Source organism: Pelobates fuscus, chromosome 5 (genome assembly GCF_036172605.1).
Source record: "Pelobates fuscus isolate aPelFus1 chromosome 5, aPelFus1.pri, whole genome shotgun sequence".
NCBI classification, from domain to species: Eukaryota; Metazoa; Chordata; class Amphibia; order Anura; family Pelobatidae; genus Pelobates; species Pelobates fuscus.
In genome coordinates, this window is record NC_086321.1 from 27,407,417 (window position 1) to 27,419,838 (window position 12,422).

Below are 12,422 nucleotides of genomic sequence, written 5' to 3' on the forward strand. Positions count from 1 at the left end.
TATGCTGCTAAATGGGAGGGATAGGAAGATGTGGAGCAGAAATATGGAAAAAAAAAAAAACAGACAAACAGTGAACTAAAAGCTATAAACAGCACATAACTTGTATGCGTACATTAGACCTTAAATGGTCTAATTTACTAGTTTTACTAGGGGAACGGGTCTTTTTAATGGCATATATGGTAAGTTACCTTGGGATCTGATGGTTTTGCAGTCTTTTCTTCTGACGGCGGAGCCTATAAACAAAACAGATACAAATTAGATTTTGGGTCACTCCAATTCTATAACACTGAAAAATACAAAAGGTGTACTACCTAGGGTGCACCACTAAAAAAAGAGCCTCCAATAAAAATAGAACACGAGCATTATTGAACCATTATTGAGACGTAAAACACACAGTAAAAATGTAAAAACAATGTGAATGTGCAAAGTGACAAACAAAGTGTTTTAAAAAGTGGTTGTGTGAGGGTCAAATAAGGCCGTATAGAAGTAAAAAGGGAAATAAGTCGGTTGAGGTGTGCCGGAACCGACAACGTGGTAGGCCTGTTATAAAAGAGGGCCCACCCATGAGGTGTAATGAAAGTATAAATAGAGGGAGTGGAGGGTGGGGACATGCGAGTCGCTAAGAAAATGTACGGAACGGAGGAAGGTGAGTAGGGGGGTTTATATAGGTACTATGCCCCTCCCACAACTGCAGGCCAAGCCCTTTACATTTATAAGTAGGGGTAATCTGACTCGGCAGCGGCAGTTTGTTAGAGTGGGCACTAATAGATATCTGTGTGGATCCCCTTAAGTCAAATAGATGAATATATATAGGACTTGATGCATCTATAAAGTTTCTATATATACACAATTGTATCCTATTAAAGGGAATCTCCATTGCCAGGAAAACAATCCCTCTCCCTCCCACCCCCCAATACCCGGTTACTGAAGGGGTGAAAATCCCTTCAGTCACTTACCTCAGGCAGCGACATGTCCCACGTCGCTGCCTGCTCCTCCCCCGCCGCTCCACCTTCTTCCTCCGTCGGCCGGTGGGCGAGACTGATCCCGCCCACCGGCCGAGGAGTCCCAATGCGCATGCGTGGCAATGCCGCGCATGCGCATTGGCGCACCCCATAGGAAAGCATAGGTGCATTGGCGCACCCCATAGGAAAGCATTGAAAATGAATTTCAATGCTTCCCTATGGGGAATAGAGTGACGCTGGAGGTCCTCACACAGCATGAGGACGTCCAGCGACGCTCTAGCACAGATAATCTGTGCTATGCAGGAAGTGACCTCTAGTGGCTGTCTAGTAGACAGCCACTAGGGAAGGACTTAACCCTGCAAGGTAATTATTACAGTTTATAAAAAACTGCAATAATTACAGTTGCACGGTTAAGGGTAGTGGGAGTTGGCACCCAGACTCCAATGAGCAGAAGTGGTCTGGGTGCCTGGAGTGTCCCTTTAACTAGTAGAACAGTAGAAAGCAGCAAAAGATAACAATAGCGAAATAGAGCTCACAGGATATTCACATAGCCAATTTAACTTGAACACATTATATTAAACTAATAGCTACAAATGTACTTTAGAGAAGTAATCTGATTCTTGCAGTCACAGAATAGCATTAAGTACGGTACTTACATCTAAAGCAAGCCGTGAAATTAACACATTCTATCCACCATTTTTATTATTTAACAATGCATTGAGTTGATTAGGGTGATGGGCCCAATAAATGTCATCTTATGGTACCTTTGGATCTGCTGGTTTTGTGGCCTTTTCTTGTGATGACTGTGCCTGAAAAACAAATATCTCAGTAAACAGGACTGAAAATATAAAGCCAGACAGAACCCACTATGGCGTACACAACTGCATGTGCCTGTAGTGTCTGTTAAAGGGTCTAATGTAATACATTTACTAGAGGAACTATTCCTCTAAATGGCATGCAGCGTACATGATCTGATGGTCTTGTCGACTTTTCTTGGGAAGGTATAGCCTGCAAACAAACAGAAAAATATACATTGTAGGTACAGTGACATAAAATTGCACAATATAATTTGCCAAGTAGATTCATTCATGTTAGAAAGAATTGTCACTACTGCACATGCTCTCTCATTGAAAATCACTAAAGGGTGAACCTGAAAAAACATTGCATTGTAGCTTTACTGATGTGTTTTCGAGAACACAACAATTGACACTAACGCACAAGCTCTTTCCTAGAAAGCATTACAATAGAAGAGACCAGCGGTTCTCAAACAAGTCCTCAGGGCCCACCAACAGTCCAGGATTTATGCATTTCCCTGTTTTATTCCAATGGAGATACTAACAAAACCTGGACTGCTGGTGGGTCTTGAGGACTGGTTTGAGAACCACTGGAATAGACCACAGACGTTACCATGGCTTCCTACCTAGAATATTACATGTGTGAGAATATAACTGCAGCAATTTTGGCAAATCACTGCAGTGATAATGAATAGGGCCAGGTAGCTTCTAGCATCGTAAGATATAAAAGTCTTAGGTTGCTAAGTTCTCATAATAGAATTTAAACAGGTGTGAAAAAGGGGAGAATAAACATTTTCAAATGACCTATTAAGACCACCTCCTTATTAATTAGCACAAACACCAATAGAAGAATATAATAGGGAGATCAACCATTATTTTTTTATTTATGTTATTGTATTATTACAGAAAACATTCCCCTTAGGCTGTTCCTGCAAACAAACAGTTACAGATTTGAAAAATAACAAAAAGGATTAAAATCAATAAAATGCATTTCTCCAGATGTGAAAGTACTTGGTGACCAAGGTTCAACGTATATTTTAAAGAGAATTCCTGAATATGGTGCACATGTTATGGAATAAAGTGTGTGTCTGTATAACTACCTATGGGCTACAGTCTTCGTTCCTACACATTCTATTATTCGAGGACAGAATCCAGGAAGCCTCATTGATACTAGAACCTTGGCAGATACTTATTGTTGAAAGCATATAATATGTTTTTCCAGAGATACAGTATTATATATCATTTCTTCTGAAGTCTGGCAACATAACATATTAATGTATTATTGACAGTTTTAAGAACCAATGGTGCTGATGTTACCTTTTGATCTGCTGGTTTCATGGTCCTATCTTGTGATGGCTGTGCCTGCAGAGAACATAGAAATATTACATGTCGTTACAGATATACAGCTTGTAATGCAAGTCTCTCTCTGTTTGTCTTATTTATGCATTAACATACAATCTGTTGCGGGTCATCTCACAGGGGTCTATTCAATAATCATCAAACTGGAATACAACTGCAACATTTAGGATAAAAGTTTTGGAAACATTCTCCACCTCCGTTATACTGACAGTTTGCCCGTTTTAACCTCAATTTTGCAATTGTCTACAATTCAGTAATTAGCGAGTAATACAAGCACTACTAAAATGGTAAAGAAAAAAACAAAAAAACTACACGTCTGGTATCTAGTGATATTGCTGGGAGATATCTGTGGAGGTTTATTCAATAACCACAGAAATGTCTGGAATTAAGAACAGAACTACAGAACTGCTCAATTTTTCCCAAAATAACCACACTGTGACTCAAGGACTAGCTGGAGGTTTTTTTTCCAATTCAGTTTTTAACTATTAAGAGAATAAACCTACTCATGCAGTTGGAGAAGGGGAAACACAGAGACAAAGCAATCTAAATTTAGACAGTCTTGTTCCAAAACATGATCCCTGTAGGGCAATTCTACACCCCTCCGTCTGCACGATTACTGTATTTTTGTTTATTTGGTACCTGTGACGTGGGCAATGTTTATTTCCTTGCTGGGCGTTAACCGAAGCACAGGTCATTGTAAATAAGGCGTTTTAAAATTATTTTAAAAAAATGTACCCTCTTGTGAAGTTTTGGAAGTAATGCTTTAGTTGTGTTACACATTATGTTTAACCCGTTCAATACCCTGTGTTTTATGTAGACTTACACTAGAACAGAAATGTTGTTTTTGTCGAGCATACCATAAAAATATGCCAGAGGAACCAACTGGAGTCCCAGCAAGAAAACGGTCACACAATCATTAAATAAACAAAAAGTACATTAATGTGTCTGTAATTTATCTTCTTATGCACATATATTAAGACCCTCTTTTCTTCCCGTAAAAGCCACCAGTATAAAGAGCCCTTCAGTGAAACACAAGCAAGCGCACACACTTAACCATCGCACACACATAATCTGCCGACATATAATGGGGTCTCTTTATGGGACTGATTGAGGAAATCTCTGCAGATTCCATAGTGAAAGAGTTTGCCCTTATAACTTTTATATGGGACTGAGAAAACCCAGGAGAAAAACTCTCAAGACAGGTTAAATTCTGCAAATGAGAATGAAAAGTTATATGAAGTGGGCTTTATAGGTTAAAGAGTTGGACTGTATTATATTGGAGACACTAATGTGTAATGTCTATATGTATTATTAGGCTGTTATGGTGTTTTATTAATGATGGAGGGATTCTATTTTTTTTTTTGGTAGTATAGCATTAAGAAAGGACTGCTAAGTTTTACAATATAAATTCTTATTTATAGTAGATTTTATTAATTGCTACTGTATTTCTGCTTAGCTAACTGTATATCATTGTCCTTGTATGTACACTGCACAGTAATACAGTTGAATTTGAATATTGGGGGAAAAAAATATTCAACTGGCTTTCACAGAGAAGAGGGATTATTGTTTAAAATGCACTTTCCACCACAAATATACGAGTTAAAGTTGATTTAAGTTGCATTCTCAACCACTTTAACTGAACGCCTGTGTAGAATTGTGATCAATGAAAATATCATGCTGTCTATGCCGCAGCAAGACTTCCTAAATAGCAATAGTTAATTAAATGGATGTACTAGAGCTCAAGGCTTTATTAACAATATAACTAATCATTTTTATTTTGCATGAATTGTGAATTGTGTAAATTGGAGTGTACTACTTAAAGGAACACTATTGGGTCAGGAACACAAACCTGTATCTAGATCCCCTGCCTTCCCTCCCCCTTCCACAACTCTCCCCCTAAATATAGTAAAATCTTACTTTTATTCAAGTCTGCACCTGCTGGCTCTGCCTCTGATCTGCCTCTGATCTGCGTGCTTGGCTGACGTCACCAGAAGTGATTCTCTGAGCCAATCACAATGCTTTCCCATAGGATTGGTTGAGACGGTCAATGAGGAAGATCAGGGGCAGAGCCAGCACAAGTCAAACACAGCCCTGGCCAATCAGCATCTACTCCTAGAGATTAATTGAATCAATGCATCTCTATGAGGAAAGTTCAGCGTCGCCATTGCAGAGGGTGAAGACATTGAATGGAAGTGCTGCACATTATATAGCACTGCCCCAGGAAGCACCTCTAGTAGCCAGTGGCCAGTGGAGGTATCCTTAGGCTGTAATGTAAACACAGCATTTTTCTTGAAAAAAACATATTTACTGCAAAACGACTGAAGGGATTGATTATACTCACCAGAACAAATATAAGCTGTAGTTGTTCTGGTGACTATAGTGTCCCTTTAAGATACATGTGGTTTTACACTCTGAGCCACTCACAACTGATTGAAATGATGGCAAAAGTGCTCTCACGTCAGCCAATCAGCCAAGATTGCGAAACTTTCAATTACAGATTCAATAGGCAGAGGGTTACCTAGTTAGGGGTAGCTGCAGCTCCCATAAGATAAACCTGAATTCTTCAGTTGAAAAATCTTACCCCTTCAATCCAAACAACACAACACATGGGTAACAGAGCTATGTATCCACACTGCAAACTGTGAAATACAGGTTTACAACCAAAGGAATAACTTAAAAATAATCAAATCACTATATTTGTGTTTAACAAAAACACAATGAAAACCAGATTCAGCAAGTCATTTATTTGCCAAAAAAAAAAAATAACCGATACGTTTTCAGGTTTATTCACTAAAAGTGAGAACTTTCATGTTTATTCAAAGTTAATTACATATTTAAGGACAAATAGCTGAATTAGACAAATTATCAAAGCCCATTCTGTGTTCAGTTTGGCTGTGTGGGTGTTAGATTTAACATCCACTCTGATTTCCCAGCAATTCTCTGTCAAAGTGACAGATTGGCCATTTTAGTGTGCATTTTGCATTTAGTTTTTAATTTACTACTTAGTGAATAAACCCCCTTTGTACACAACAGGCAAACAGCTGACTGCGGTAAAGAAATTCTGGCAAACACACAGAGCGTTCTGGAAGAGGGAAAACCCTTATTTTCTGTGTGCCTTAGCTAGATTGTGGCCTCAATTAAGAAGTTTTTTTTTTTTTTTTTTTTTAAAGGGAATTAAAAAGGCATTAAGTTAAACTGATAAGGTGTAATAAATATTCAGCATGCATTTCAAAAAGGTTATAAAACAAAACCAAAACACACACAAACAAGTTTATTTCTTTCTTTCCAAGCTGTTCCATAAATTGTACAATAGTTCTGAAAAAAATGTGTATGAAATGTAAACTTTCTATACTTGTTCAGACATTCCCGCAAACCATTTATGGAAGGCAACCTGAGCGAGTTTGGGCATCGCAGGCACTTTAAATATCTGTGGTATGGGTTAACCCCTCCTCTTCCAAACAATAAAACAGTACAGACTTCCATCAGTGTGCAACCCTTACATAATTCTATTAAAGTGGAAAGGTGACAAAATCTGGGTCACAAATTATGCCCAAGGCCTGACAGGATACCTACAAAACTACAGCTGAAGAGGCTTATGGGAATCTCTTGGTCATACAATTGTGGATGAAATCCATGTTCTCCACCCGGTGTGCCATAGCAATAGCCGGTAAAGGGGCATGGGAGCTTTAAATGGTTACTCCAAACACCATGACCACATGAGTGATTTGAAGTAGTCCTGGTGCCTGGAGTCTGTACGTGCAGCATTTAACTCCTTTGCTGCCAGAGGTGTAACTCCAGCGGCAGAATTATTGGGATTTCATTAGCCGGCCCTGAACTTGAGTTACAGGCTGGATAATGTCTAACTTTCATTGCACAGCATTGCATTCATTGGCGGAGAGCTGTCAGAGATGCTTCCAGCCAATGAATGGCGACGGCCGTGGCTCTTCATCGAAGACCAGCAGGTACCCATGCACAGTACCTACGTGCTGCAATGCACCTACGAACCCCAAGTCTATTCTATAAGGGGAAGTGGATTGGCCCGTCAACCTATAGGCGACGCAGCGCCGAGGTAGATTTGGCGAGCAAATCGTTGCTAAATGGTGCGCTCCATTATCGGGGAACCGGGCCAGAGTACTCCTTACATAACCATTTCAGCAAGCTGTTGTGGTGATGGTGATTGGAGTAACCCTTTGAGAGTACAGATAGAAATGCATATCCAGCATGTTTTCCTGAACACATAAATACTGATTTGCAGCTCGATAGAAGAATAAAGATTGAGGAATGAATGAGTCATTGAGGAACCCTCTGTACATGAATGCTGCATACTGCAGGGCAGCATTCTTCATGTGCTGCTTTTAATATGTATATAGGATGTTTGTCCAGGAAAACATTGAGGAACTGGCAAACCTAATCGTGAGGAGAGTTCTAAACACATGCTGAGTGTGTTCAATAAAACAAGCACTGTATAGAAAGGAAATCAGCCTGGAACTGCAGAAATGTTTCCAATTCTGGTGTGTTGCCCTAAAATACACAATTTCCTGGTAAATTCTCATTAGATCCCACTTAAGTAAATATCACCCAACTATGGGATTTATTCACTGAAAAGCATTTAGGTAAAAACAGCAGAGATGAAGAAGACTTTTTCAGAATCAGCTATTTTGGTCTAAATATTGCAATTTGGTTTCTAACTATCTACATTCTACACACATATATATATATATATCTGTGAAACTGACAGGTTTATTTACTAAAGTGAGAATTCAAAGTGAATTTCAAATTTAAGGCCAAAATAGCCGAAATGGAAAATATATCTAAGTCAGCTATGCCTTCAGTTAGTCTACTCTGGCCTTAAATTTGAAATTAATTCACTTAAATGAGTTTAATTATTATTCCCTTATCAAGTGGAGCCTGCGCTGCAGAATTTGTTGGAGATATACAAGTAATTGGTATTCACAGCAACAATGAGAGTTACACCAAAAAAACTCATATTTACAAACAGCAACAAAAAGTAAGAGTAGATGAAAGGCTGGATTCAGACATTGCTGTGCTGGTTATTTCGCAAAACACAAAATATTACATGGTTGCCTAACAACAGGCACAGAAGCTGTGTGACTCATGGCTTTCACAGTGCATGGGAGGGGGCCTAGCAGTGCAGGCACACCCAGGCCTGACAGAGGCGCTCTGCTCTGCATGTTTGTTTTTTGGAAGTTTAAACATGTTCCACTCATCTGCCATCATGTAACACACAACCCCACCGTACACGGTGACGTTGACACAAGTACTTGATGCTGACACTATAACAGGGGGAGCTGCTCTCCTATAATTAAAAACAGTCAGTCTGTTTCGTATTTCTTTTTACATCACATATCCCCATTAGTCACCCTGCTCTGCGGCTGCTGCAATGCGATCATAGCCCTACCTTTAAGGGTAGGTGCTCGCTCACACACTCAATATGAATGATTTTCCTGTTGCTCTGTTGAGTAATGCTGAGTTATGATATAATCACGCTATGCTGTGTATGCACCCTTTATAACAAAACTGTTTGCTCTGCACTGTTACAGACACACTCTAAGCACCATAACCACGTAGACACTGTATTTGCTATGAAACCAGGAATCCCTTGGCATCACAAACACTACTTCTGGTCTTCTTTGATATTGCTGAGGCGATAGTTCCCTTTTCATTTTACTTAGATAATTTTTCCCCTACTAAGGATAAATTAATTTGCTTAGCGTACTTCCCAGTTCTCATATCGTAACATATAGTGACGTCACAACTGCATGCACAGTGCTTCAATGCACCTACGAACCCCAAGTCTATCCTATAAGGGGAAGTGGATTGGCCCGTCAACCTATAGGCGACGCAGCGCCGAGGTAGATTTGGCGTTGGGAAAAAGGCGAGTTATTCGATTTAATTCATTTTTTTATTTTCACACAAAGGTGGAATGACATAACAAGGGGCATCAGAACTGTAGCGTTAGGAGTACAGATATGTAAATACACTAATAGGGTTAAGCGATAAACATGGCATATTGAAATGGTGATTTACTGAAAAGGTGTTAATTGTTGGGACTAACTCATGAATTTAAAATTTTAGGCCAAATTAGCTCGACTGAAAACAACGATGAGTTGAGGAACATTCACTTCAGCAATTTTGATCTAGAATTAGAAATTCACTATAATTTGCAATTTAGCGAATAACCTTCTGAGTGAGACATTTTAAGAACCACTCCATAAAATTGTTAGCAGGATGCAGCGTATAAACACAGCAGCTTGTTTATTAAAGGGACACTATAGTCACCTGAACAACTTTAGCTTAATGAAGCAGTTTTGGTGTATAGAACATGCCCCTGCAGCCTCACTGCTCAATCCTCTGCCATTTAGGAGTTAAATCCCTTTGTTTATGAACCCTAGTCACACCTCCCTGCATGTGACTTGCACAGCCATCCATAAACAGAAACAAAGTGATTTAACTCTTAAATGACAGTGAATTGAGCAGTGAAATTGCAGGGGAATGATCTATACACTAAAACTGCTTTATTTAGCTAAAGTAATTTAGGTGACAATAGTGTTCCTTTAATGATGGAGGAGGTATGGCTGCAAGTTTGCTATTTTTATACAGAACGCTTATGCCAGCATGCCACAGGGCATCCTTTGGGGAGATCTCATTATCTGGGTGCCGCCATTTTGTTCCCGACTGCTCATGATGTCGGCTGTTTGTTTTTATATGGGATTCATTTTACTGGTGGATTGTGGGTAAATTAGATTTGTAACTAATAAGGAACCTTGATTTAAGCTCCACCCATTGCCAAATCTTGTTACATTGACCTACTTTTCCTTAAGTACTGTATAAATCTAGGACATTTATAGGGGTGAAATAAATAAATTCAGACACAGGGAGCTATATAGAAGTGTTTGCATTCTGCCACCGCAATCTATTATTCATTAGATTGAGTCTTCAAAGTGAAATCAAAGTCAATTTCAAATTTAAAGTCAAAACAGCAAAAATAAAAACATAGCGGACTTGGGAGAATTTACCCAATTCCACGAGTTTATCTAAAAAAAAATTGTCTCAAACATTAAGATGAGATAAAAGGCAACGGTACAAAGTCTCCACAATGCGACAAGTCAGAAATGCATTAAAACGGGTCATCAAAAAAAAATAACAGCAAATTTAAAACATCTTCCACTTGAAGGAAAGTATCATTTGTTACCATTTAGAACTTTGCTTCATTATCATCACCATCATTATTATTACAATTATTTATATAGTGCCAACTTATTCCACAGTGCAGTACAACAATACTAACAAACAAGTAGTTGCAACAAGACAAGTTGGACTGTGTGGAGGTGCTTCATGCAAAATACCTTTTAAACTACATGGCTATTCTAAACATACGAGCAGCACAGGAAAAAACTGGAAGAAGAATGGCTCGAATGTCTGAGCCGAGTTACTTTCATCAAGGCGCTGTCATACAATGGCACCCCACCAGGACGACCGCCCATTAAACTTCTGCCCTGTGAGGGCTATCCTGTCCACCACGCCATGTGTAAATGTTTACAAGCAGCAACAACTTAGCTGTTAAGTGGTATGCCACACAGGCTCACAGAACAGGACTAAAGAAGGGACTTCTGAATATATATATATATATAGATTTATTTTTTGCAGGGTACTTATGCATTCTGCCCGGCAGGGTTTGAAAATGGCATCCTGGTAGTATTTAAAATTGACCTGCTCCAAGAATGAAATCCGTTAAATAATCCTTGTGTGTAGCATCCAGACTCGGATTACCTAAATAACATCACACCAGAAGCACATGCATTTACACATTACACTAAATAATTATTTCATCCGGCAAAATTAATAAAAGTATGAAAACAATAAAATAAGATACATTTCTTGCATGGGTAAAAATTATGCTATGCCAATTTTAGCATTGAATTCATCTAATGAAGTCCATAGGGAAAACTCTTATTCACTTAATAGTGATTAGCATCTCCCTCGTCACAGAATCCGGCCCCAGGCATTGGAAAGAAGGTGCTAAATGCTATTCTCCCATTTACTAAATTAACTGAGACACTGAGGGCTGAAAGCGAGCAGTGCCCCATACTGAGATCCTCTGATATCCATCCTGGGATGTCACAGGTATGTAATCCCCTCGCAGCATAGTCTTTGTAAATGAACATGTCCCAAGGTATAGATTTGCTTTACTTTATGGTAAAAAACACATTCTTATCAAAATTAAACTGCTTGACAGATCTATTAGACCTCATTTTACCTTCATAAATAAACATCTTACAGACAAGATTTCACATGTTCTCTTATTGATGTAGTTCTGAAAGAACATTCAAGGACCATAACCACTACGATTAGACTTCTTAACTGGGGTCCGACAGGCGCTGTCCCTTGCCTCCATTAAGTGAGAAGATGACATTTAATTCCGCTCGCTCTCCCGACCCAAGGCCTTTAATGTATGGCTAGCTCATTGGCTCAGAGCATCAACCAGAGTCACAAAACAACAGGGGCTTCAGCCCAAAAGCAAACAACAATGACCTTACAAAACCTCAAGGCGACACACCTATACCTATACGCACACGCATACCAAAACAGCAACAATGTCATCAATATGCATCAGTCTGTACAATCAGTTGTTAAAAATAAAAACAAGTTTAGTGTGGTGTGTGTGTGAGTGTTATGAGAGTTGGTGTTTACAACTATACAATCACAATATTCCACAACAATAAAACCCAGAAAAAACACATTACTACAATTGTTAAATCTTGCTATATAAATTAAAATTTCCCATTATATTTAGCCAGTCTTAGCATTTCTCAGTTCAAGAAAAAAACACAATGACATATTTTAAAGGTGACTTCTCAAGTTGCCCTGGGCAGTGCCGTGGGATGATATTATATATCCATATATTCAGTAATGATATTAGTCTGCATTAATTACTATTTATTTTATATACACTCTCTCACAGACCATGCTGCTTCCTGAAGATGACTCCAAGCTCATTCCTTCCCTCTCCTTCCTTCTCCTCCCTGTAACTAGGCAACAGAGGACTGGACCACAGCCACTGGCTTGGAGTCAGAGCCATGCTGTCAATCACTCCAGCCCAGGCACTCTAACTCTGGCCAGATCTTGACAATAAGATGTCCAAAATCTTAACCCCTTAAGGACCAAGGCCCTTTTGCCAAGCGTTCATTCTATCACAATTTCCCCCTTTCCACATAAAGTGACACTATGGGCATGCAGACTACTTTATCTCATTGAAGTGGTGTAGGTGCGCTGTCCTAACCCTGGA

At 39.2% G+C, this 12,422-nt stretch overlaps 1 protein-coding gene across 4 annotated transcripts in view; it reads right to left on the reverse strand.

Annotated features, from left to right (window-relative positions):
- Positions 1 to 12,422, reverse strand: part of CAST (calpastatin) — a 133,171-nt gene that overhangs the window by 40,753 nt on the left and 79,996 nt on the right. For all 4 annotated transcript variants that reach the window (XM_063453676.1, XM_063453677.1, XM_063453678.1 and 1 more), the window contains 4 exons: positions 3,074 to 3,118; positions 1,929 to 1,970; positions 1,727 to 1,771; positions 189 to 233 (listed from right to left, as the gene is read on the reverse strand). In XM_063453676.1, coding sequence (XP_063309746.1) covers positions 189 to 233; positions 1,727 to 1,771; positions 1,929 to 1,970; positions 3,074 to 3,118 — 177 coding nt within the window. The remainder of the gene's footprint in view (positions 1 to 188; positions 234 to 1,726; positions 1,772 to 1,928; positions 1,971 to 3,073; positions 3,119 to 12,422) is intronic.